Source organism: Gymnoscopelus microlampas, assembly GCF_963454915.1.
Source record: "Gymnoscopelus microlampas genome assembly, chromosome: 5".
Taxonomy (NCBI): Eukaryota; Metazoa; Chordata; class Actinopteri; order Myctophiformes; family Myctophidae; genus Gymnoscopelus; species Gymnoscopelus microlampas.
Window position 1 is genome coordinate 8,991,230 of NC_139942.1, and position 27,818 is coordinate 9,019,047.

Genomic DNA, 27,818 nt, shown 5'->3' on the forward strand with positions numbered 1-27,818 from the left:
TAAAGTAACATAGGATTTAGAAGACATTTGTAGACTGCCGTGCTATGAGCTTGTAGATCTGCTATTTTTGAATAGCCAAAGAAATCTCAGAAATCAAGAAAAATGACACAGATTCCTGGTTTTAATGGGGATAATGGGTTAAAACCCATGGCTGACCCATGACCCATGTAATTCAACATTTACATGAACAGATTCCATCCACAGACAGTGGTGTTAAAACCTTCATGTTGTGAGTTGTTGTGTGGACGGTTTCCACTGTGTGAAGTCTAGCAATAAGATGACGTTTGGTGGAGGAATCAAACTGATCGTTGAGACAAGTAAGAACAAAAATACACCTTCATATCAACCCATTAAATCGGGAACGTATCTCTGTCATTTTAGATTTCTTTGGCTATTCAAAAATAGCAGATATATAAGCTCATAGCGCGGCACCGAGTGCTATGAGTGCTATTTTTTAAAAAGCGTGAAAATGTGTTCAAATCTTTGAATATATATATTTTTAAAGCGAACATTTGTAACTAAAATCTTTGCTTCTGGGGGGGTCCCAGGAACTAAATATTTGAAATATTTTAATAAATTATATACTATGTTGAGGTTTTGGTTATATTTCAATATAAGGACATATTGAGTTGTTTATTTTTGATCCAGAATTTCCACTCTATTATACAAGGAATCAAAGTGATATGTAATACCAGCAGTACATGTTTGTGTACACATAGGAGACAGTTCTATCTATCCTCTGTACAATATACTTAATGGTTGTAGATCTGCTACTTTTAATGCTTTTGTGAGACGCTGTAGTATATCAAGTAGGTTAATTTGCATTAAAAAAAAGTTAGAATATTATGCAGATAGGAGGCAACAGCAACAATATAGATGTGCGATATTGACCCATTTTTAACACAATACATATTATCTGTGATTTACAACCTGTGGCCCATGACATTGACTCACCATGTCTATCTGAGAGGATAAAGTAAAAATTAAAAAAAAATACCAAAGCAAAAAATGTGTTTAACATTTTGTCATTTTACTTCAAATCATTTGAAGCTAAAACTAGAACAGTTATAATTAACCAGTTAATGTAAGTTAATGCTTTAATGCACATGGAATCATTAACTAAACACTGTGTAGAGGTTTGTGCAGTGATCTTTAGCACTGTGTGACTGCATCTGGAGTTAACAAGATCATCTTTGGAACTGGAACTAAACTTAGAGTTGTCTCAAGTAAGTCATTATCTAAACAGTGGCAAGTCATTATTATTATCGTTATTCATACTTGTTCTCAGGTTTTTATGTGAGCTCATTGTTGTCATTTTGACAGATAGTGTAGAATGTTGAACAAACAAGAGTATGTATTAGAAAAACATACTATTGTTTGTTAGAAAAACATGGACTTATGTCATGGCTGTCGGGCAGAATCTCTTATTTCATCTTTTTTACACTTGCTCATAAATTAATGCTATTGGTCATCCTTTAACCACTGAGGCTCTATTTCAGAATGTATCATGCTACAGTGTCACTCAAAATTAGGAAAAATAGCCAATCTACAACCTGACAACATACCACATTGTGATGCGTTGAGAGCTTGTAGATCGGCTATTTTTGTTATTTACAACGTTCACCTGCAGTATAATGACATGACAAAATACGGAGGCCAGGTTGAAAGTGGTTAAACGCGTGTGTGAAGCAATGTAAAGTCTTAACAAGAGCTTGTGACTAAATAATAACTACATTCATTCCATTGGAAAGCAGGTTCTTTTTTTTCATTAGCTGAAAAGTAATAGTTTTGGACATACAAGGTTTACTCTTGTCCAAAGTTACTCTGAACCATTTCAAACTCAACAGATAGACATTCAGTAATTCTCTCTAAGTCTCAGAGGTTTATGTCGTGGACATTCATAATGTGTGTCTACTTCTGGAGTTAACAAGATCATCTTTGCCTCTGGAATAAAACTTGTTGTTGAATCAAGTAAGTCATTATCTAAAGAGTCACAAAAGTAGGCTAATATTTGATCTTATTAAGACTTTTTTTTTATTGAGGTAATTATTTTACAATTGTCATTTTCTTAGATAGAGTAGTTGCTGAGAAATGTTGCGACAATATACAGTGTCAGTATAGCATATATGGACATATACAGTATATTGGACAGACATCTATTATAGATATGCGTGTGATATGTGTGTGTGGTTGGTGGGTTTTGGTATGTAGATTATACATACATGTGTGTGTATGTATGTGTGGTTGATAGTGTTTATTGTGTGTGCTAACTTTGATATACAGTACATTTGGAAAAAAAGAGGGGACCAAAAGTATAGAACCCTAGGGACCCTGGTCAATATAGGGATTAAGTGGTTAATAGTTGCTTCTTGGAGATCTGTTCTGAAGCTGACAGAAGAAAAGTAAAATTACAAACATGGATATTTACAAACATGTTAAAAAAAAAAACGTGATCTGGCAATTCAAATAAATACACTAAGAATACCTTCATATTGGCACAATTTAACATTAATTTGTCAGTAGACATACAGTTGTCATATCAACAGTTATAGGTCAGGTGTGCATGAATGTGTGACTTCTAGTGGATTTGACAAACTGATCTTTGCTCATGGAATTATGTTAACAGTAAATTCAAGTAAGTGACTTCATGGAAATGATTAAAAACAGCATAACATGACTTCTAGTTTACTGATCAACATGTGTGTTGTTGACAATAGCAGAATCTAAAAACAATTACCTTTCAGGCTTTACTTTGAAAATACAACAAATAAGTGATTATTTTTAATTTGGTGTAGTTTAAGAGCTGCTATAACCATGCCTCTCTGTCAGCTTAACCATTTAAACTGTACTATGTTTAGTTGACCGGGGTACTCGGTCCGCTCCTTTTTTTAGCCCAGAAGAGAAGATTTGTGTTAAAAAAAATATTTCAAACACTTTTAAGATAGAAAAAAAACAATCTAAAATAGCAGATAGCCAATCTACAAGCTCACAAAGCATTGTGTTTGCGACGCTTTGCGAGCTTGTAGATCAGCTATTTTGGGTTAATGTTCACACCAGAAACCTCAGGGTTAGTGTGGTTAAGTTTGAATATCAGTTGAATTGAGAAGAAAGAATAAAATTGTATTTTAATCTATTAAGTGATGGATAAAAGGAGATTAATTTCTGACCAGATAAGGTTACGACATATGACTTAGTTTTTGTAGAGAGTGTTTCCAGTGTGTGAATGTTGGAACCAGTAAACTCATCTTTGGCAGTGGAATATCTCTAATGATACAAACAAGTAAGATGATACATTTAATATTTAACAACATCCTTAATGATAGAAACAAGAAAGATGATAATAACTTTAGACTGGCGTTTCCCAATTTTTTATTTCAATTTTTCATTAGGATATGGACCCCAATAACTCTGACAGTATACAAATGGAACCAAATGGACCCTTACGGGTCCATTTGGTTCCATTTGTATACTGTCAGAGTTAAAGACATTTAAGGGTCCATTTGGTTCCTAACTTGATTCAGTCATTTTGCTGGGGACCGCCTGGATACCCCCTCAAGGAACCCTGGGGGTCCCCGGACCCCTCATTGATAACCACTGCTTTAGCTGAAAAAAGCAGCTTGATGCAATGCAGATTTAAACAAAAACAAGCTTGTTTATGTTTCATAAATCTGCATTTTGACTCTGAGTGTGAGACAGATTTTTCCTCTAAACTTGAGGAAAAATCTTAGAGTTAATAATAACTTTCCAGTGCATTGAATGTTGGCATGGTAAATGTTGTACCATATTTTGACCAAATATTTGCATTGTTTTTCCACTATTGTGATTGAGTTTAGGGTGGATATTGTATCCTGGTAGTTTTTGGTTGGTGGGTAAACAGTGTGTGACTGACACAGGAGCCAGAAAACTAATGTTTGGATCTGGAACTAAGTTAATAATTGAAGCAAGTGAGTAAAATGAGATGTTATAATACTTATCTTTTTTGCATTTAGTATAACCTACGGAGAAAGATTAACATTAGTAATTCTGATCGCAGAGATTTTGGTGTAAAGGGAAAATAAGAAGAGAACAAGTGTAGACCACTGAGGATCCCTAGTCAACAAGTTTAATATGAGCTTTTAAACATACAGTTAGCTGCTTCTTGGACATAATCTGTTTTCTCAGGTCTGAAAGATACTGTATATCATTGCTATTCTACAGATCTCCATATTTTCGTAAAATGAACGCCCTACTTGATCATACTTCAGCGTCACACAAAAGCGCGCCGCGTTTTGAGCTTGTAGATCTGCTACTTTTGATGCTTTTGAATTTGGATCCTGAAAAGTAACAGTTCTGGACATATTGAGGCTTCTACCCGACCGAGACGATATGCTGTAAAGTATTTACAAATGCAAATAGAACAAAGAGAAATACATTAGGAATACCTTTATATTGACATAATGTAACATTAAATGATCATACATTCCATGTATTAGACAACCAGTTGTCACGTTAGCAGTTCTAGGTCAGGTGTGTATGAGTGTGTGACTTCTAGTGGATCTAACAAACTGATCTTTGCTCATGGAATTATGCTAACAGTAAATTCAAGTAAGTGGCTATTTAAATGGTTAAAACAGTATAGAATGACTTGTAGTTTACGAATCAACATGTGTCTTTACATGATCAACTTTCAATATTTAATTAAAAACAAATAAATGATTATTTTAATAATTATTATAATTCAGTATCAGTCTAGCAGTTTAAGAACTGTTGTTATAACCATCCATCTATGTTAGTTTAATCATTTAAACCCTAGATGTACTTAGTTGACCAGGGTCCCTCAGGGCTCTACACTAGGTTGTCTCCTTTTTTCCCTCAACACTTTAAATCTCTTCCCAGAAAATAGCCGATCCACAAGCTCACAAAAGCTTTTTTTAGGTTGTAGATCGGCTATTTTCACTGAACGTTCACCCCAGGGATGCTAGGGTTCATGTGGTTAGGTTTATAGCAGTTGAATTGAGAAGAAAAAGAATACAAATACCGGTATATTGTAATAATGAGAAGTGATACACTAGATAAAGTGCCCTTAATTACTGACTTAATGCAATATGAGTTGATGCCGTAGTTTAATTAGTTTAATACAGTATGAACTGATGCAGTAGTTTTTGTTGAGAGGGTTTCCATTGTGTGGATGTTGGAGCCACTAAACTCGTCTTTGGCAGTGGAATATCACTGATAATACAAACAAGTAAGAATCAATATTTAATAACTAAGTAATAACATTGGTGAACAAGATGATAGATCTACTAAAATGTTGTCCAAACTTTTCATTTCATTTTTGCGCGGACACTGACCCGCATATAACTCGGAGAGTGTACACATGGAACCAAATGGACTCGTAAGGGTCCATTTGGTTCCATTTGTGCACTTTCTGAGTTACAGAGCCATACATGGGTCCATTTGGTTCCTATCATTCATTTGGAAACCCCTGACCCCTGAAATAGGGTCAGACCCCTGACCCTATTTGAGAACCACTGCTTTAGAGGAAAAATCTGTTTGATGCAATGCAGATTTATTAAACCAAACAAGTTTGCTTAAGTATAATACATCTACAATTCTACATTGTGACTGAGAGTGAGTGACCTCTGGAAGTTTAGTGTACATTCCTCCCTTTGTCTTACATTAAATAACTTGTCAAGTTCTCTATTTACCGTGGTCAAGTTTGACCATATCTTGACCACATATCTATGCATTGTTTTAAAATGTTGGCATTGATTAGGATTGATTTTTGTAAGCTGGTAGTTTTGATTTGGATGGATTTTGTAGATGGTAGTTTTTATTTAGGATGGATATTGAAGGCTGGTAGTTGTAGTTTTTAATTAGGATGGATATTGTCAGCTGGTAGTTCTAGTTTTTCAATTAGCTTCAATTAGGATGGATATTGTCAGCTGGTAGTTCTAGTTTTTTTTAATTAGGATGGATATTGTAGGCTGGTAGTTTTTGGTTGGTGGGTAAACAGTGTGTGACTGACACAGGAGCTAGAAAAGTAATTTTCGGAACTGGAACTAAGTTAATCATTGAAACAAGTGAGTAAATTATTTAAATGTGATGTTATATTGTCTTTTTTTCATTTAGTGTCATACATTACAGACACTTATTCTGTATTTATTAGACCATTGTATGATACAATGCCAGTTTTTTTTTTAAGAAGGGTGGCTTTTTTTTGTGCCCAAGGCAAACCAAGTGACACTCAAAATCTCAGGGCAAATCCATTTAGACGGTTACATCTCTGTCCGTATTTTATTTTATCATGACTGTTAACCACATGAACCTTATAGCATCCCTATTCTGGTGCGAAGATTTGTTAAAAATAGCCGATCTACAAGCTCACATCACGTCCCATTGTGACACATTGTGAGCTTGTAGATCAGCTATTTTCAGTGAAGAGATTTGGTGTAGAGGGATATACCAGCTGTGAAACAGTTTTTTTTTTGTTAGCATCTGTGTCATTTAAGATTTTTGTTGGCGTTTCAAAAATAGCAGATCTACAAGCTCACAGAGTGTCACTTCGTGCCGCGCTGCGAGCTTGTACATCTGCTATTTTCGTTACATCTATGAGACATCTTGTGTGTGAGAACTACAAGCTCACAATGTGTCGTGTTGGCAACGCGTTGTGAACTTGAAAATCTGCTATTTTTTGCTGAATATCCATCCCAGAAAGGCCAGAATATGGATGCTGGGGTTCATGAATCAATATTATTATTTTATATTATTGAAAATAACACAAATCATTTCAACTGAAATACAATAGGATAACATTGTTAAGATATGAAGTCGATATGAATGGCAGTAGTGTTTGTGTAATGCAGTTTACTGCAGTGTGAATGACGGGACTAGGAGACTGCTCTTTGGAACTGGAACAATACTGCATGTACAATCCAGTAAGACCGCTTATTATCTAACCTATAGAATACTGTATGTAATAAGTTAGTACAATTTTGGTAGTAACAGCACTTATGCAATTAACCCATTAAAACCGGGGAAGCATCTGTGCCATTTTAGATTTTAGCTATATATGAGTGTTTGTGTCACAATTCTTCAAAAATAGCAGATATACAAGCTCATAGTGCATCAGGGCGTGCCGTGCTATGAGCTTGTAGATCTGCTATTTTTGAAAAAAAAAATCTGCAAATCTGAATATATATATTTTATATTTTTTTAAGCGTACATGTTTTAACTCAAATCTTTGCTTCTGGGAGTCCCTGGAACAGCATATTTTTAAGATGGGGGGGGGGGGTCTGCGGCCAAACACTTATAATTTTGCGGGTCCTTGACATGAAAACGTTTGAGAACCACTGATATATCAACATACTTTTTTCAGAAAACTGTTAAGGATTGTAAAGACATCGGCCTCAGGTATTAATGGGTTAACAGTTTAATAAGAGCTGTTTATACAAATGTTGTGGGGCACATTAAGCACAGTGTAGATATTATTTAAATACATTGTAATACCAACAAGTACAGTCCAGCCGAGTATAAATTCTTTAATATAAAGTCTTTAAAATCATTCCAACATAAGGAAACAATAATTAGTGAGGGTTATTCTAATGTAATAAAGGTGTGAGTTATTGAGCTAGCGTAACATGCTGTGTGACTGCTACTGGAGGACAGAAACTGCTGTTTGGATCTGGAATTAAGCTCATCATTAATAACAGTGAGTTTATTGAACTAATCATTAATTACTGTAATGTATTGAATTAACAACAAGATATCCAGATTACGCCAGTAAACATATCCCACGAAAACATATCCCATAATATCCAATCGTAATAGCAGTGGATTACCATTATATGATTTAGGTTATAGTAGTGCGATATGTATTTGTTAGGGTAGTGTCAAATACTATGATACAGTATGTATTAGAATGTGTTGGTGTAGTGTATTTGAGCTGGGTACACGCACTGTGGGAAGGATTCATGGTCAAGTCAGTTGATCTTTGGTAGAGGAATCAAACTTTTCATACAATCCAGTAAGAATCATTTTATATTATTTATGTTAATCACTCTGTGCTTATTAGGAGTGCAGACAAAAATATTCATGAAATGCATTAAGACCTCGAACGCATCTGTGTCACTTTAGATTTCTTTGGCTATTCAAAAATAGCAGATATACAAGCTCATAGCGCGGCACGGTGCCGCGCTATGAGCTTGTAGATCTGCTATTTTTGAAAAATCGTGAAAAAATATTTTTTATATTTAAAAAAAAAGAAACTGTTAGGATTTAGAAAATATTTTTAGGATCGGACTCAGGCCTTAACGGGTTAAACCCTATATACCTGTCATTGCCAATCTACAAGCTCAAAACACGTCAGAACGTGAGGTGTTGTGAGCTATTTTCTTTTTAAGAATCAGATTTATTATTATTATGTTTTGCCTATAATGACATGTCAACAATAGGGAGGTTTAATGTGGTTTGATGGATCACAGACCCCCATTTGAAAATAATTGGTGTCAGGGACCCCGATAAGAGAAGATTTGTGAACTCTAAATTATGCCAACGTTTCTAAAATAGCAGATCTACAAGCTCACAATGTGAGGCGTTGTGACCTTGTAGATCTGCTATTTTCGAATATAGGTGAAGTACCAAATAGGGTTAAAGTGGTTAAACTGTTCCCCTGGAACCCCCTCAAGGACCCCTGGGGGTCCCTGAACCACATTTTAGAACCAGTGAACAAAATTGTAATTTTTCCTTGCATTTACATTATTACTGATGTTACAGTAATAAACTAAACTTTATATAAATGTTACAGGCATCTTATAAGCACAAACCTATACTTAAACCCCCATACAAATCAACTAGAATTAACTTAAGAATGAATAGATGAATTTGAGACGTTGTTATAATTTTTCTTTCTCACAATAATCTTTCTTCCTGTGAGAACAATAACAAAGATTTACGTTTAAAGGATGATTTGGATCTACTTTACTAATTACATCATATTGTTTTTACTATTATATAGATAGTGATGGTAGTTCTTGTTGTGAGTCGCCACACTGTGTGAATAACAACGTGAAAACAGTCTTTGGATCAGGAATTAAATTAAGAATTGAAACAAGTGAGTAAATGTTTTAATTTAAAACCTTTAAAACCTTATATTACAAACCATAAAAAAAGCTATATTTGCCATAGGGTTTGTTTCTTAATAAACTGTCAAAGTGTGCATTATGCTTAATTAGCAGGTGGCTGTGTCTCTTTAGATTTCTTTAGCTATTCAAAAATAGCAGATATACAAGCTCATAACGCGGCAGATGTTCATCTGTTGTAATTACATTTACATATTATAATCTATAGTAAATGTGACAATGCATTAATCATGCATTAATGTCAAATTTCAAAATATTTTCAAATCTAGACCCGATTGGATTAGATTTAGCATGAGACTAGAATGCGTAGCATTAGTATATCATTTAATTCTAATTTAAAATGTTAGGAGAGCATTTCAAAAAAAGGTATTTAATTAGCAGATATAAATAATAGTTTAAAACAATTTACGCTGTGCTTACACTTTTCAAAGCAGAGTGAATATCTGCTATTTTCACGTAATGTTCAACCCAGTATAGGGACACTATAGGGTTCATGTGGTTAGATAATATGTTCTGAAAGCCATAATCTGAGCCAACAGCAGTATTCTTCTACTGTTCAAACTTCTTACTTAAAGCCTAAACGGTTGACTGGGGTCTTCAAGGACTCTATTAACCCATTCAATCCGGGAACGCATCTGTGTGTCATTTAGATTTATTTGGCTATTCAAAAAAATAACAGATCTACAAGCTCATAGCACTATGAGCTTGTAGATCTGCTATTTTTTTTAAATCACGTACATTTTTGCAAATCTTTGGATATTTTTGAATGCGATTTTTTTTAAACTGAAATCCTTGCTTCTGGGGGATTCTACAAATGTCTTCTAAATCCTCACAGTTAAAAAAAAAAACATGCTATAATCAGTGGCTCTCAAACGTTTTCATGTCAAGGACCACCCAAAATGATATGCATTTAGCCGAGGACGGACCCCCCATCTCAAAATATTTGGTTCCAGGGACCCCCCAGAAGCAAAGATTTGAATTACAAATGTTCGCTTTAAAAATATACATTCATTTTTTTTTGCACACATTTTCACAATTTTTCAAAAAATAGCAGATCTACAAGCTCGTAGCGTGGCACTCGGTGCAGCGCTACGAGCTTGTAGATCTGCTATTTTTACCGAAATTTAATTTAGTTACTACGATTTTTGCAAGTCCTAGACAGCATGCGGGATCTTTCTCATTCTGTGCATTTATCTTAGACTTTCCTTTTGTCCTACGCACCAGTGGTCAACCTTTTACAGTTGGTGTGCATCGGCCTATACTTCAATTGTATTCCCTCTAAATCTCTTTAAATAAATCCTAAAGCAGACAAGGCAACTAGTGTACAGAAGTTAACCAGACGAACCCTAGAGCCTCTATTCTGGGGCAAACGTTTAATGAAAATAGCCGATCTACACGCTCACAATGTGTTATGTTGCAATGTTTTATGAGCTTATAGATAGACAAAAAAATAGGGACAAGGGTTAGTAAAGTACATGCAGGTCATGTTAAACATAGTCATTTTAATCTTTTAAGCTGAAATGTTGTGATTTGATGTAAAAACATCACATCATCCATTCAGGGTGAAAGTAGAACCTTGAGAGGTTCTTAGTCAGCTTGTATCTACTGTGTGACTGGATCCCAGAAATTACTGTTTGGTTCAGGAACCAAATTAACAATTGAAACAAGTGAGTTCATATTTATTTTTTAATTAAAAACCTTAGTAATTCAGTATTACAAATCATGATCAAAGTATGTGCCATGTATCTTCCGTTTGTTGTTTCTTATATTCAATAATCTGTAAAAAGAAATGTCTGCTTAATCAGTGGTTATCAAACCTTGTAATTTCAAGGACCCCCATTAACTGTGATAGTGTACAAGTTATGGGCCCATTTGGTTCCATTTGCACACTTTTCAGAGTTTTTTGTTGTTGATTGATTTCAGCATTAAACTCACCTAAATTAATACTAACAAAAGACAAAATATTGTTACCATGGGAAACTAAAACCTATATGCAAATTATGTTAGCGTCTTCTGTCATCTATAGAACTATGAGTTTACAATGGACATGTAGTTTGCCATAATAATATTTATTTATATTTACCATCACTAGTTCATACATGGGCAACTGGCGGCCTGGGGGCCACATGCGGCCCACACCTTCACTTAATGCGGCCCGCAGGTTAATATCTGAATACTGATATATTATTGATTTCAGCTGTTACAATTCCAAACATGACCCGCTTTAATTACTATTATACTCTATATTAGTAGCTTAATGACTAGTATTAAAATTCTATTGTCTTTTTTATGTCCAATGTATTTCTATTTAAGTTGATAAAGTATAACTAAATGCATTTGAAATTAAATACAAATGTTACTTTTCAGGATTCTAATTCAAAAATAGCAACAAATATTCTGGATTACAATTAAAAAATAACAGAAATAGCCGATCAACAAGCTCAAAACGTGTCGCGCAGCGACGCGTTTTGAGCTTGTAGATCGGCTATTTTTGCTACTTTTGTGTGACATAGAATGGCGAAGTACGGCATTAATTTACAAAAGAAGTTAAAATACGCCGATAAGAGGTTACAGTATATGCAATGCGGCCCTCTGGAGTGAGTGTGGAAATATAGTGGCCCTCTCCATCATCAAAGTTGCCCACTATTAGGGGTATTTGTAGTGTAGTGTGTGGCTGTGTGAATGGGGATCTGGAATCAAAGTCCTTGTTCTGGCAAGTAAGTGTGTGATTGTCATCTGTAGTAATTGCACTTACATAACATAATCTATATTAATTCCTTTTATAGAAATGCATTCTATGAAGAAATATGCTTATAACTACAAAAGAAAATCAGTATACAGTACGGTATTGAGATATGTGACAATGTATTCTCATGCATTAATGTCTCATTTAAAATATTTTCACATCCAGTCTTTATTGTACTATAACATTAAAAAGATTAAGATGTCTAAATTAACAGTTTTAACCCATGAAGAACTGAAGCCGATTCTACAAATGTCTTCTAAATCCCAACAGTTTTCTAAAGAACGTATGTTTCTATATCAGTGGTGCTCAAACTTTTTCATGTCAAGGACCCCCAAAATTATATGTATTTTTCCGCCGACCCCCATCTCAAAATATGTTGTTCCAGGGACCCCCAGAAGCAAAGATTTGAGTTAAAAATGTTCGCTTTAAAATAATATGTTCAAAGATTTGCACACATTTTCATGGTTTTTCCCCAGTACAGCGCTCATTAGAATGTTGTCCTATGACTAAACCTTAGTGTAACAAAATGATTCGTAGTACACATTTCTAAACCCTATATACTTTGTTTACCGGAGAGCCCCAGGGGTCTGTCTTAGCCCCTCTCCTTTTCCCCCTCTACACCACATTGCATTGCGACACATTGTGAGCTTGTAGATCAGCTATTTTCACGGAATGTTCATCTCAGAGTAGGTAAGCCAGATCTCTATACCGGGTTCCGCAAACCTGCTGTCCCCCAGATCTGCAAGCTCACGACACATTGCAATGTGATGCGTTGTGAGCTTGTAGATCGGCTATTTTCGCCCCCCAGAATAGGGACAAATGGTTAATAAAGAGCTGGTATGGTCATGTTGAACCGCAGTAATGTGAACCGTAAAGCTGAAATGTTGTGATTTGATGTAAAAACCATCAGGGGTGAAAGTAAAACCCTGTAATTGATGGTGAGAGGTTCTTAGCCAGCCTGTATCTGCTGTGTGACTCAGACTGGATCACAGAAATTACTGTTTGGATCAGGAACCAAATTAACAATTGAAACAAGTGAGTTCATCTTTCTTTGAATTAAAAACCTTAGTAATTCAATTATTACAAATCATGAACAAACTATGTGCCATATATTCCGTTTGTTGTTTCTTATATATTCAATAACCAGAAAAAAAGAAATGTCTGCTTAATCAGTTGGATCTCAAACCTTGTAATTTCAAGGACCCTCATTAACTAGTATAAGAGTGGAACCAAATGGACCCATAAGGGTCCATTTGTACACTTTCATTGTTACAGACCTGTAAGGCTTAATTTGGTTCCATTTGTACACTATCAGAGTTACAGACCTGTAAGGGTCCATTTGGTTCCATTTGTACACTATCAGAGTTACAGACATATAAGGGTCGTTTTGGTTCCATTTGTACACTATCAGAGTTACAGACCTGTAAGGGTCCATTTGGTTCCATGTGTACACTATCAGAGTTTACATTGGACATGTAGTTTGCCATAATAATATGTATTTATATTTGGCAGCTACTGGTTAGTATCAGACATGAAGCATCAGTGATATTTGTAGTGTGGTGTGTGGCTGTGTGACTGGTGCTGGATCTAAACTCATCTTTGGAGATGGAATCCGCTTAACAGTACACACAAGTAAGTTATGACATGAAAACAACTCAGTTTAGTTAAAGTAGATAAATAAAATACAGTCGAATTATTTAAATTATGGAGAGCTAGCAAAGTTAATCAAGATGCCTTGAAAGAAAATGTATGAGATTGTATCAAAAACGAATCTAATTATTTTTCATACATTCTTAGCCTTACATCATAAAATACAAATGAATTACATGAAAATGCAAATATCATAGACTTAAAGTTTAACACAGAAAAGCTGAAATACAAAATGTAATGTTTTTGTCATTCAAATAATATAATTAATGTGGCAATGACAAAAACATTTTTTGTTTAAAAATAGTTTATTTAAACCATTTAAAGCTTAACCCATTGAGACCTGGAAATCTGTGTCACTTTAGATTTATTTGGCTATTCAAAAATAGCAGATATACAAGCTCATAGCACGGCACCGAGTGCCACGCTATGAGCTTGTAGATCTGCTATTTTTGAAAAATCTTGAAAACATTTTTTTTTTTTTTTCTCAAAAAACTGTTAGGATTTAGAAAACATTTTTAAGAATCGCCTCAGGTCTTACAGATAAACATTCAGTAATTATCTCAAAGTCTTAGAGGTTCACGTAGTGGCCATTCATAATGTGTGACTAGCTCTGGAGTTTACAAGATCATCTTTGGTTCTGGAATAAAACTTGTAGTTGGATCAAGTAAGTAATTATCTAAATAGTTACAAAGGTAATATTTGATCTTATTTATGCTTTTTTATTTAGTATTTGAGATCATTCTTGTAGAGTTGTCAATTTGTCAGATGGTGTAGTTGCTGAGGAATGCTGTGACACATTTGAACGCTTAATTGAAGATACAGCATGCAGTATTTAAATGAAAACAATGCTGTTGGACATATGCATATCAAAGTATTTATTGTTGAGCTTGTAGATCAGCTATTTTCGGTGAATAGATCTGGTGTAGACGGAGGGGAAAGGAGGGGGGAAGTAGGAGTACAGACTTCTGAGGGACTCCGGTTAACAAAGAATATAGCATCACAATCAGTTTAACCACTTTAACCTTATTTTATATACTTTGGCTATTCAAAAATAGCAGATGCACAAGCTCACAATGCATCGCAATATGATGCGTCATATTGCGATGCATTGTGAGCTTGTAGATCGGTTATTTTTTTAAATCATTTTCAAAAATCTTGATCGAAGTTTTCAATCATTTCTCAAATGCTCTCTTCTCTTCTTAATTTATACTTTGCAATTAACAGGTGCATTTGAGAATTGGCATTAGTATGTGTTGGTGTAGTTTTTGAGCTGGGTGCATGCACTGTGTGAAGGATTCTACATGGAAGTTGATCTTTGGTAGAGGAATCAAACTTTTCATACAATCCAGTAAGAATAATTTTTATTCATTTATGTTAATTAATTTGTGCTGATAAGAGTGCATGAAATATTATTCATGAAATGCATTAACCACTTGAACCCTATACAACTTGTCATAGCAACAAATAGCCGATCTGTAAGCTCACATCGCGTCGCAACACAATGTGTTCATAGCTTATACTGTAGCTCGGTTATTGTTGTTATTTTTGAAAAAAATATATAATAATTGTGACATTTTTTGCATTTTTTTCCAATATTTTTCTTTAATAGTTTATTTTGGTAAGATTTTGCCTATAAAAGGTAGCCTATAATAACATGATTTGAATCTGCATTTGGTCATTTAACTAAAGCATTGCTTCTCAAACATTTTCATGTCAAGTACAATCAAATTGATATGTATACATATTACACATGTGTACATCTGTACACATACACAAATGGGTCACAGACCCCATTTGAAAATAATGAATTTGATGCCAGGGACTCTCAAAGGAGAAGATTTCTGTTAAAACTTAAACAAAATATTTCCAGATTTTAAAGAATATGTCTAAAATAGCCGATCTACAAGACGCGTATTGAGCTTGTTACTTGTTGCTTGTATGCCAGCTATTTCTGAAGAGCCGATCGAAGTATAAAATAGGAGTTAAAGTGGTTAAACCTCTTAATTTTGCCGGGGAGCCCTGGAACCACTCAAGGGCCCCTGGGGGTCCCTGGATCCCACTTTCAGAACCAGCGAAATATTTTGTTTCTTTCTTGCAGTTACATATCACTGAGGTTAAAATAATAAACTAGCATAAAACTAAACATCAATCCCAATGCAAATGTACTTTTAATTTATACTTTGTTACTAACAGGTGCATTTGAGAAGCTATAATTTCTCGAACAATAATATTGATTTCAAGTGTAATGGTTAATTAACATAATTTATAATTACTTCATTATTGTCATGTAGTGGTCATAGTTCTTGTTGTGGGTCAACACACTGTGTGAATAACAACGCGAAAATCATCTTCGGATCAGGAATTAAATTAAGAATTGAAACAAGTGAGTTCATGTTTTTAAATTAAATAGCTTTCAAACTTTATATTCCATATCGTACAATCTTTTTTTTGCCATATTATGATAACAAACAAAAAATCTTATTCAATTAACTGTGATAACATACACAATGTTGTTACAATGGAACCAGATGGTACCAGTAACAATAATCAACAAGTCATGTTTGATGTTCAAATATCAGTTAAAAATCCATTGATTGTTCAAAATATCATATTAGGATATAGTATATTATTAGCATATGGGTAGATAATAATGTCACGGTCATGCAGTGGTTTTTGAAGCTAGCTATGTCAGTGTGTGAATAGCAACAGCAACAAACTCATATTTGGATCTGGAATCAAACTAATTGTGCTGGCAAGTAAGTGTATAATGTTCTCAAGTAATTCATTACATTTAATATGACTTCTATGAAGACATATTATGCAAATGATTATTCTTATTGTGTTATATACTGTAAGGTAATGACACATGTGACAATGTATTCTCCTGGGTTAATGTCACATTTCAAATATGTTCAAATCTAGTCCTTGTACTTTAAATTACAATGCATACATTAGACGCTTTTGGTAGCTTGCATAACACAAACATTAGTAGCACATTGTGAGCTTGTAGATCAGCTATTTTCATTGAACGTTCGCCCCCAGAATAGGGACGCCAGGTTTCAAGTTGTTAAGACACACTTTCGAACCTGCATTTTATTTAGCTGACCGGGGAATGCCCAGGGCTCTATACTTGGTTCGCTGATTCTTTTTCTGTTTACACCAAATCCTTTATTTGTCAAAAATAGCAGATCTACAAGCTCACAATGCGTCACTTTGTGACACATTATAAGCTTGAAGATCGGCTATTTTCACTGAATGTTAGCCCACGGATAGTTAGGCTAGGGTTACCTAATAGGTTGTTAAAGCCATAACCTGAGTCAACAGTACTGTTCAAACTGTTAACCTCTTAAACATAGTTGACCGGTGTGTCCCCCAGGGCTCTATATTAGGCCCCCTCCTTATTTCCCTCTAAATATCTTTGGCAAAAATAGCCAATCTGTTGTGAGCTTGTAGATCGCCCCAGAATAGGGACATGTGGTTAATATAGTCCAGGTAGGTCATATTGAACAACAGTAGTTTTAACCATAAAGCTAAAATATTGTATTGATGTAAAACAGTGATGAAAATGGAACCTTACTTATAATTGACGATGAGAGGTTCTTAGTCAAGCTTTAGTTGTTGTGTGACTCAGACTGGATCCCAGAAAATACTGTTTGGATCTGGAACCAAGCTAACTGTTATAAACAGTAAGTACAATATAAAAAAACTGTTATAACCACTTCTAAACCAGTTAACCCATTAAGACCTGAGGCCGATGCTACAAATTCTTCTAAAAAATGTTTTCTTTCTTGCAGTTACATATTACTGATGTTAATAAACTAGCATAAAACTAAACATCAATCCCAATGCAAATGTACTTTTAATGTATACTTTGCAATTAACAGGTGCATCTGAGAAGTTATAATTTCTTCAACAATAATATTGATTTAAGTTTAATGGTTAATTAACATAATTTATAATTACATCATTATTGTCATGTAGATAGTGGTCACAGTTCTTGTTGTGGGTCAACACACTGTGTGAATAACAACGCGAAAATCATCTTCGGATCAGGAATTAAATTAAGAATTGAAACAAGTGAGTACATGTTTTTAAATTAAATAGCTTTCAAACGTTATATTCCATACCATTAAAAAAAATCATTTGCCATATGATCAACAAAAAAAAATCGTATTCAATTAACTGTGATAACATATGGTACCAGTAACAATAATTAACAAGTCATGTTTGATGTTCAAATATCAGTTAAACATTCATTGATTGTTCAATTATCAATTTAATTATTATATTAGGATATAGTATATTATTGCATATGGGTAGATAATAATGTCACGGTCATGCAGTGGTTTTTGAAGCTAGCTATGTCAGTGTGTGAATAGCAACAGCAACAAACTCATATTTGGATCTGGAATCAAACTAATTGTGCTGGCAAGTAAGTGTATAACGTTCTCTAGTAATTAATTACATTTAATGTGACTTCTATGAAGACATATTATGCAAATGATTATTCTTATTGGGTTATATACTGTAAGGTAATGACACATGTGACAATGTATTCTCCTGGGTTAATGTCACATTTAAAATATGTTCAAATCTAGTCCTTGTACTTTAAATTACAATGCATATTAGACGCTTTTGGTAGATTGCATAACACAAACATTAGTAGCATAATGTAGTCACGCTTTGGCACATTATGAGCTTGTAGATCAGCTATTTTCACTGAACGTTCGCCCTCAGAATAGGGACGCCAGGTTTCAAGTTGTTAAGACACACTTTCAAACCTGCATTTTGTTTAGCTGACCGGGGAATGCCCAAGGCTCTATACTTGGTCCGCTGATTTTCTTCCGTTTACACCAAATCCTTTTTTGTCAAAAATAGCCGATTTTGTGACGCATTATGAGCTTGAAGATCTGCTATTTTCAATGAATGTTAGCCCACGGATAGTTAGGCTAGGTTTACCTAATAGGTTATTAAACCCATACCCTGAGTCAACTGTTCAAACTGTTAACTGTTAACCATAACCCTAACATAGTTGACCGGTGTCCCCCAGGGCTCTATATCAGGTCCCCTCCTTATTTCCCTCTAAAAATCTGCTGTTTTCACCATGCTAATGGTAGGGCTTAACATAACATAACATAACTTAACATTCACTGTAATGGTTCGTTAATTTCTGCTTGCATAATTACAGTAGCTTATCATTAAGTTATTGTTGTGGGTCACAACACTGTGTGAATGGCCTGAAAATCATCTTTGGATCAGGAACTAAATTGAAAATTGAATCGAGTGAGTACAAGTTTTTTCATTTAAAAAACTAGATACAAATAAAACATTTGAAACTTTATATTCAAAATGTAAAACAAAACATAATGTTCCGTCAGTTTGATGTTTCTTATATCAACTAAATCAGAAGAAGAAATATTTGCATGATTATCAGGTGACTTGTTGAGTACAGGACGTTACAAAATGGAGAGCTTAAATACAGTGCTTTCAGTTGTTCACTCCAGAAGTCTATACTAGGTACACAATTTCCATCTACACCAAATCACAGAAAAATAGCCAATCTACCAGCTCACATTTTGCTGTGTTGCAATATATTTTGAGCTTGTAGATTAGCTATTTTTGCACCAGAATAAAGATGCTAGGTTTAAAGAGGTTAAAATTGCAAGCAAACAGAAAACCCCTGTCATGTAGATAGTGGTCATAGTTCTTGTTGTGGGTCAACACACTGTGTGAATAACAACGCGAAAATCATCTTCGGATCAGGAATTAAATTAAGAATTGAAACAAGTGAGTACATGTTTTTAAATTAAATAGCTTTCAAACGTTATATTCCATAACATACAAAAACATCTTTGCATACAAGACATATTATGCAAATTATTATTCTTATTGTGTTATATACTGTAAGGTAATGACACATGTGATAATGTATTCTCCTGGGTTAATGTCACATTTTAAATATTTTCAAATCTAGTCCTTGTACTTTAAATTACAATGCATAGATTAAAACGTTTTTTTTGGTAGCTTGCATAACACAAACATTAGAAGCATAATGTAGTCACGTTTTGGCACATTGTGAGCTTGTAGATCAGCTATTTTCCCTGAACGTTTGCCTCCAGAATAGGGACGCCAGGTTTCAAGTTAACTTTCGAACCTGCATTTTATTTAGCTGACGGGGAATGCCCAGGGCTCTATAGGCCTACTTGATTTGTTGATTTTTTTCCGTTTACAAATCCTTTTTTGTAAAAAATAGCTCATCTACAAGCTCACAATGCGTCACTTTGTGACGCATTGTGAGCTTGAAGATCGGCTATTTTCACTGAATGTTAGCCCACGGATAGGCTAGGGTTACCTAATAGGTTATTAAACTAATAACCTAAGTCAACAGTACTGTTCAAACTGTTAACTGTTAACCATAACCCTAACATAGTTGACCGGTGTGTCCCCCAGGGCTCTATATCAGGTCCCCTCGTTATTTCCCTCTAAAAATCTTTGGCAAAAATAGCTGATCTGTTGTGAGCTTGTAGATCGCCCCAGAATAGGGACATGTCATGTGGTTAATATAGTCCAGATAGGTCATATTGAACAACAGCAGCTTTAACCATAAAGCAGAAATATTGTAATTTGACATGATCCAGGATGAAAATGGAACCTTACTAATTATTGACGATGAGAGGTTCTTAGTCAAGCTTTAGTTGTTGTGTGACTGGATCCCAGAAAATACTGTTTGGATCAGGAACCAAGCTAACTGTTATAAACAGTAAGTGCAATATAAACAAACTTTTATAACCACTTATAAACCAGTTAAACTACAACTGTGGCCATACCATTTTTTTTTATCAACTATGGTTAAATGTAGTATCATGGTTATGGGAGTTAAAATGCTGAAACCTTATCCAATATTAGAATAACATTGACTATGTTATTGTAGAGTTGAATAATGTCACTTAAAGTTACATACTGAGGAAAAAAGCCTAACCATCAACCCCAAAACAAATCAACATCCATTGTGCATTGGACGCTTGTCAAAATGTCTTGTCCTGTGAAAACAAAACAAAAATACATTTTCAAAGTCAATGCGTTTAGAGTTCCAACAGCTTGTCATTTAGATCAGTGGTTCTCAAACTTTTTCATGTCAAGGACCCCCAAATTGACACTTTAATAGCCCGCGAACCCCCATTTCAAAAGATATGCCTCAGGGACCCATAAGAGAAGAGTACGGCTCTAGCAGTGATTCTCAACCATTTTAATATCAAGGACCCCCAGTTTGACATGCATTAGGGCTACAGACCCCCATTTAATGGCATTTCTATCACTTGGACCGCAATTTATATTGTACAATCTATGTCAATTTAACTCTGAGAGTTACAGACCCATAAGGTTCATGTATTGAACGTTCATAATGTGTGACTAGCTCTGGAGTTAAAAAGATCATCTTTGCTTCTGGAATAAAACTTGTAGTTGGATCAAGTAAGTAATTATGGAAAGATTCACAAAAGTAATATCTTATCTTAAATATATATTGTTATGGATTTTTTTTGTCTTCAGTTCAGCAGACTTAAGTTTTATACCACTTTAAAAGATTAACCCTTTTTAACCATATTTAATACGTCACCTATTTAAAAAATAGCCGATTTACAATCTCACAACGCACCGCATTGTAAGCTTGGGCTTGTAGAGCAACTGTTTTTGACAAAGTTGGAATCAACTGGAACTTTTTTCGACAACACAAATGTTATGGTGGTCCCCGGCACAAATCATTTTGAAGTGGGGGATCCGTTGCCAAATACATTATGGATTTGGGGGTCCTTGACGTGACAATGTTTAAGAACCACTGATGTATGGCAGTGGAACAGTACTGCATACAGTATACAACCCAAAAAGACTGACCATTTGCAGTATATTCTATAATGTTTAATACGTAAGTATTAGTAATTCTGTTAATAATAGTACCATGATAATCAATTATGTTTAACTTACAGATATTTACTATTATTTCAACATTAAGAGTGAAACTAATAAAGCTCAAGGGAAACAAAAACTATATGAAAAATGTGACGCCTATATTGCCTAGTTTGCTAGGTGCTTGATTAATTGAAACCACCATCCACATAGCCTGCTGTTAAAATAGGTTTGCATAAATAAAATATGATATCCCCAAATTGTACGTAATACATAATAGATTCCCAGTTGCTTCTGTGTGTTGTAGTAAGAAGTATTAGATGTAAAACAAATAGTAGAATAGTAATAGTGTTTGTGTGTGGTTTTTGAGCTGGCCACATGCACTGTGTGAATGACGCATCGAGGAAGGTCATGTTTGGGAGAGGAATCAAGCTTTTCATAGAGTCTAGTAAGAACCATTTCATCCATTTATTTTACTGACTACAACAAAAACTATTTATAACATACAATAAGAAATGCTTTACAACCTCCATGTTGCCATTTACCTAATGAGTTCTGAACTACATCAGCCCTAGTGTCCCTATATGCGTGTAATAGGCTTTGTAGATCGGCTATTTACATGTTTCATTCATGTAAAAGTGTGTAACGTTTAAATGGTTAAATCCATAACGGAGTCAACCACTCTTCTATACTGTTAAAACTGTTAACCACTTAAACCATACTAACTTAGTTCCTCAGGGCTCCATATATACAAGGTCCGGTAATATTTCCCTCTACACCAAAATCTCTTCTGCAAAAATAGCCAATCTATCGGCCATTTTCCCCAAACGTTTGCCCCCCCAGAATAAGGTTTGTAATTGAATAATGGTGAGAGGTTCTTAGTCAAGCTTTATCTGTTGTGTGACTCAATTTGGATCCCAGAAAATACTGTTTGGATCTGGAATTAAACTAGCTATCATAACCAGTAAGTACAAACTATAACTGTGGCCCTGCAATACATGTTTTTTTTTTATCAACTATGGTTAAACATAGTTTTAAGGTTTAGGGGTTCATTTGCTAAAATCTTATATAATGTTTTCAGATTGAGCTGCTTCTGTAAACATTGTGCCCGCTTGTAACCAATTTAGGCATCCCTATTTTGGGGCATGCCATCAATGTTGATGATTTAAATAAAAATATTAAAACATTAAAAAAAAAAAAATAGCAGATCTACAAGCTCATATTATGACGGGATGTGATACAAGCTCACATCACGTCTATATGAGAATCTGCTGTTTTCACCATGCTAATGGTGGGGCTTAACATAGCATAACATAACTTAACATTCACTGTAATGGTTCGTTAATTTCTGCTTGCATAATTACAGTAGATAATCATTAAGTCAGGGGTCTTCAACGTTTTCAGCCCAAGGACCCCCTAGCTGAGAGAGAGAGATGAAGCAGGGACCCCCTATATTGTGTTTTAGATTCAACTTTTTTTGTTTACGTTTACAGTTTTTTCCCCCCTCTACACCTATACCCTTTTGCCAAAAATAACCGATCTACAAGCTCACAACGCCTCGCGCTGCGAGGCGGTGTGAGCTTGTAGATCTGCTATTTTTGGCTAAAGTTCTCCTCAGAAAAGGTATGCTAGGGTTCAAGTGGTTAAGGTAAAAAAAATAAATCATATCCACACAAAGATTTGGCGGACCCCCTGTAGTAACTCTGAGGACCCCCTAGGGGTCCCGGACCCCCTGTTGAAGACCCCTGCATTAAGTTATTGTTGTGGGTCACAACACTGTGTGAATGGCCTGAAAATCATCTTTGGATCAGGAACTAAATTGAAAATTGAATCGAGTGAGTACATGTTTTTTCATTTAAAAAAAATAGATACAAATGAAACATTTGAAACTTTATATTCAAAATGTAAAACAAAACATAATGTTCCGTCAGTTTGATGTTTCTGTATATCAACTAAATCAGAAGAAGTAATATTTGCATGATTATCAGGTGACTTGTTGAGTACAGGAGGTTACAAATGGAGAGCTTTTGGTTTGATTGTTGTGGTTGTTTTTTTTGTCTTTTTTTCTCCAATTAGCTCAGTCATATTTCACTTAAATACAGTACTTACAGTAGTTCACTCCAGAAGTCTATACTAGGTACACAATTTCCATCTACACCAAATAACAGAAAAATAGCCAATCTACCAGCTCACATTTTGCTGTGTTGCAACATATTTTGAGCTTGTAGATTAGCTATTTTTGCACCAGAATAAAGATGCTAGGTTTAAAGAGGTTCAAATTGCAAGCAGATTAAATGAATTAGTAAACAAACAGAAAACCCCTGCAAAATGTAAATAGCACTTAGTTGCTGTATTCAGAGTGGAACTTAATACTTTACCAGTAAGTAACAATATTCGTACTGTACCAGCTAGTTATTATGAGACATGAAGCGTGATATTTGTAGTGTAGTGTCTGGCTGTGTGAGTGGTGTTGGATCTAAAATCACGTTTGGAGCTGGAATCCATTTAACAGTACACACAAGTAAGTTATGACATACGGTATAAACATTAACATATCGTAGCTTTAACATTTGTTATATTTATTATATGGTTTATTACCTATAGAGACACAATATTTAAATGATGGAGTGCAAGCAAAAGTTCATCAAACTGCCTGAAACAAACAGTATGAGCTAATGTAAACTAATTAAAGTAAGTACTAATATTTAATACTGAATACATATTACATTAATCCAGCCCAACTATAACGTATTAAAGAAATGCTAAAGCAAACAGAAATTAAAGCAATCCAAACATGCTGAAATATTTATGAATAATCAATTGGAAAGTCCAGTTGACTAATTGTATCGAAACATTCAAAAATATAAATAATAATGAAAATGACTGCAGATTAATAATAGATGTAACACATTCACTGCTACAGTCTGGCAGAGGTTTTGAAGCTAGCTGTGTAGCTGTGTGAATAACAACTTCAAAATCACATTTGGATCTGGAATCAAACTAATTGTTCTGTCAAGTAAGTGAGTTGTAATGTTCAACTGTAATAATTATTGTTTTACATTATGAGGAAAAATGCTGGTTTAACTGGGTATATTAACAAGGTATTTTACCCGTAATCAAATATGGAAAGAGAATGACATAGGAATTTAAGTAGATAAATTTTTAATATTGAAAATTATAGGACAGAATGGTTACCTAATTAATGATACATACATAATGGCCATTTTACTGGTGTAAGAATAACAACATCGTAATTAGATTTGGAGTTTGACGTCAATTAATTAATTGTTTAAATAGCAAGGTAATCAACTCAAACGTATCCTTACAATTATGTTCATTATAATTGCCAAGTGAAGACTATACAGTATTTGTTGAGCACACCCTGCAAAATGCCTCATTTTAGAATCACACATAAAATAAAATACATCTGACAATACTGTACAATAAGACATACAGATTGATTAAAATGTAGCTTATACAGTTGGCCCCTAAAAGTGGATTGTGAACAAAGGGTTATTGTTATTGTTATGAAAGGTTATTGTTATTGTTCAAAGATATGTTACGGTGTGACAGGATCTGGAATTAGCAAACTTACATTTGGTTTAGGAACTTGGCTTCATGTTAACACAGGTGAGTTAGTTCATTAGTTCGTTATTTCAATGTATTCATTTATTCAAATCTCACTTGTTCATGCTAATTTCATCAACATCCAAATTCATGTGTACCTCTGTAAAATAGCTTGAAAACACTAACAGAGGATCTTAAGATGAGGCCACAAAAGTAACAATAATTTGCATGAAATACATTTTATGCAAATTCAAAAATGTATTTACCGTCAACCGTTGCTGTGTGAATAACAATTACGACAACACTCTATTTGGTTCTGGTTGTGGTGCTAACTTTTAAGTTAAAACAATCATTTTGAGGGTACCTTTTTATCAATCAATTAAATCTATTAGCTTGTCTTCATTGAATGTATCTATTTTACTTGAACAACAAACCACACTGTGTCCAATAGGGAAATTACTTAATATGGCTCAATATAAACTAGGGCGCTGCCTGTTGGAAAAGCAGGGCTGTCCGGTTGTGCGATGCCCGTTGTACATGCTGTCAGGGTCCTCGGCAATACACACGGCAAGTTGATCAGTCGGACTGTACAAAACATCTCGATTTTTGAATCTTTGACCAAGGACTTCAAAGAAGTTGACAAGCTACAGTCAAACAATAATCACTCATATTGCCATAAAACAGAGAAACTCAAGCTAATGGTAACAATGGCCCTGTATCACTAATTGACTGCGTCAGTAATCAAATAATTAAGCAAGTGAGTGTGTTATGATGCAAACTGGAGCTGTTAATTGTCAATATAACTTAAGTTATTTGGTGTAAATTGTGGTTTGATACTTTAATTACTAAAGGCTGTTTTATTAAGATATTCTACAAGAAGTTCACCCAAATACCAGCAGATCTAGTCATACAATCACTCATAGTGTGTCATGTGATGGCACAACGGTACACACATTTTAATGTATTATTATTATTTTCATATAAAAGTATTATGCAAAAATACATTTAAACTATTCTATGGTTATAATTACTTTTTAGTTTTAGTTTAAAAAAATATGTATAGTTTTCAATGCCCTGTTGAAGTTTACCTTCCCCTAACTGTATTTACCTTTTTGATAATGTGGACTGCATTGCAGTCTAAGTTTGGTTGAGTCATATGTGTACATTATTAACCTGGTACATTCATATTTTCTACTATGAAGCACTTCTTTAATTTGACCAGTAATGCCACATGTTTTCATAATCAAAACTCCTGTCAAATTATACATAACAGAGACTCAGCTTCATGGACCAGTGGTTCCCAAACGTTTTAGCTCGAGACCAAAAATAGACATTTGACGTCTCCCCGGGATCCAAACTAGTGAAAATAGCCAATCTACAAGCTCAGAACACGCCGCGATGTGGCGTGCAGTGAGCTTGTAGATCTGCTATTTTTTTACCCTCTAATTAATGGAATTCTTTGGTAGTTTTGTGGGGGAATTATTTTTGAAACAAAACAACGTTTTGGGAATATTTGGGAATGGGAATATTTTGAAAATATTTTGAAATAACAATAATTTGAAACAAAATGTAGGAAACAAAAACCCATATGTGGTTCCCGACCCATTGTTTGGGGAACAGTGTCATAGAGAACGTAATCCTTAAAAGCACTGAACCATAAGAACGACCACAGCCGTCGGTCACTAATGAATGTATTTTGTCTCCTCATAACTTCATCGTTGAACAGTAAACACGATCTTTCGACGTATATTATGATCATTTATGAGTATTTGTCTCGTGTTATTTCAGACGAGGAGGAAAAGCCAGCATACTACCAGCTGAAAGACGAAAAGGAGGATGACGCAGCGTGCCTGGCCACTGGCTTCACCAGACACAACGCCACCGCCAAAACTGACGGGTTCATGCTCAACCAGACATCTGAGGCCGTCAGAGCATCTGGTGATCCTGACTACAGCCAAGTGATGCTAGGAAAATGCCCAGATACAGGTGATAATCTATATGCAAATGAACATGACTACACTTACTATCAGTGTTGGGAAAAAGTACTTACATTTTGTATTTAAGTAAAAGTATCAATACTGCAATGTAGAAATACTCTGTTACAAGTAAAAGTCCGGAATTCAACATTTACGTGACTGAAAGTACTAAAGTATTGGAATCAAAATGTACTTAAAGTACCAAAAGTAGAAAGTACCGGTATACTCATTATGCAGAATGTCCCATTTCACAAGTTTTCAAATGTAAAATGTATAAAAAATCTTTTGAAAACAGCAGATCTACAATATCACTATCAGGTGAGCTTGTAGATCGGCTATTTTCAAATGGCTGAAATGTATATAGGGCTGAAGTGGTTAATGTATGTTTTGTAATAATAAACCACTTAAGCCCTATTTCAAATACAGTGAAAATAGAATGTTTTGAGCTTGTAGGTCTGATACTTTAACTATTTATTGATAAATAAATAAAAAGTACTTTTGAATACTTTAAAACTTTGACTTATAGTTGAGTAATGTAATAGTTGAGTATTTGAAGTATCTACTATCTTTAAATCAAGTACTGGGGTTGAGTACTTTGTCCACCACTGGCTATTTCTTTAGATCCATATTTACAACAGATTCCAAGCAGCAATTCCTAATGATTTTCTTTTTCATGTTTTCGTTTAGTGACTGAGGGGAAGGCATGCGCTGACGATATTGAACCAGGTACGTACATAAAGACAACTCAGCTCTCTACCAAATCCTCCGTATTCATTTAAAGGGGCTCTGGTGATGTTTCTTTGGTTAAAACAAAGTTTTCTTTTTTTCTTTTTCTTTCTCTATTTGTTAAAAAGTCAA

General features: G+C 34.5%; 1 protein-coding gene across 1 annotated transcript in view; it reads left to right on the forward strand.

Moving 5' to 3' along the window:
• LOC311044886 (uncharacterized protein) overlaps positions 1-27,818 on the forward strand; it is a gene marked incomplete at its 5' end in the record, with an annotated part of 45,099 nt that overhangs the window by 13,716 nt on the left and 3,565 nt on the right. Inside the window, 2 exons of the mRNA XM_084056697.1 lie at positions 26,773-26,970; positions 27,648-27,686. Of these exons, the coding sequence (XP_083912823.1) occupies positions 26,773-26,970; positions 27,648-27,686 (237 nt within the window). The remainder of the gene's footprint in view (positions 1-26,772; positions 26,971-27,647; positions 27,687-27,818) is intronic.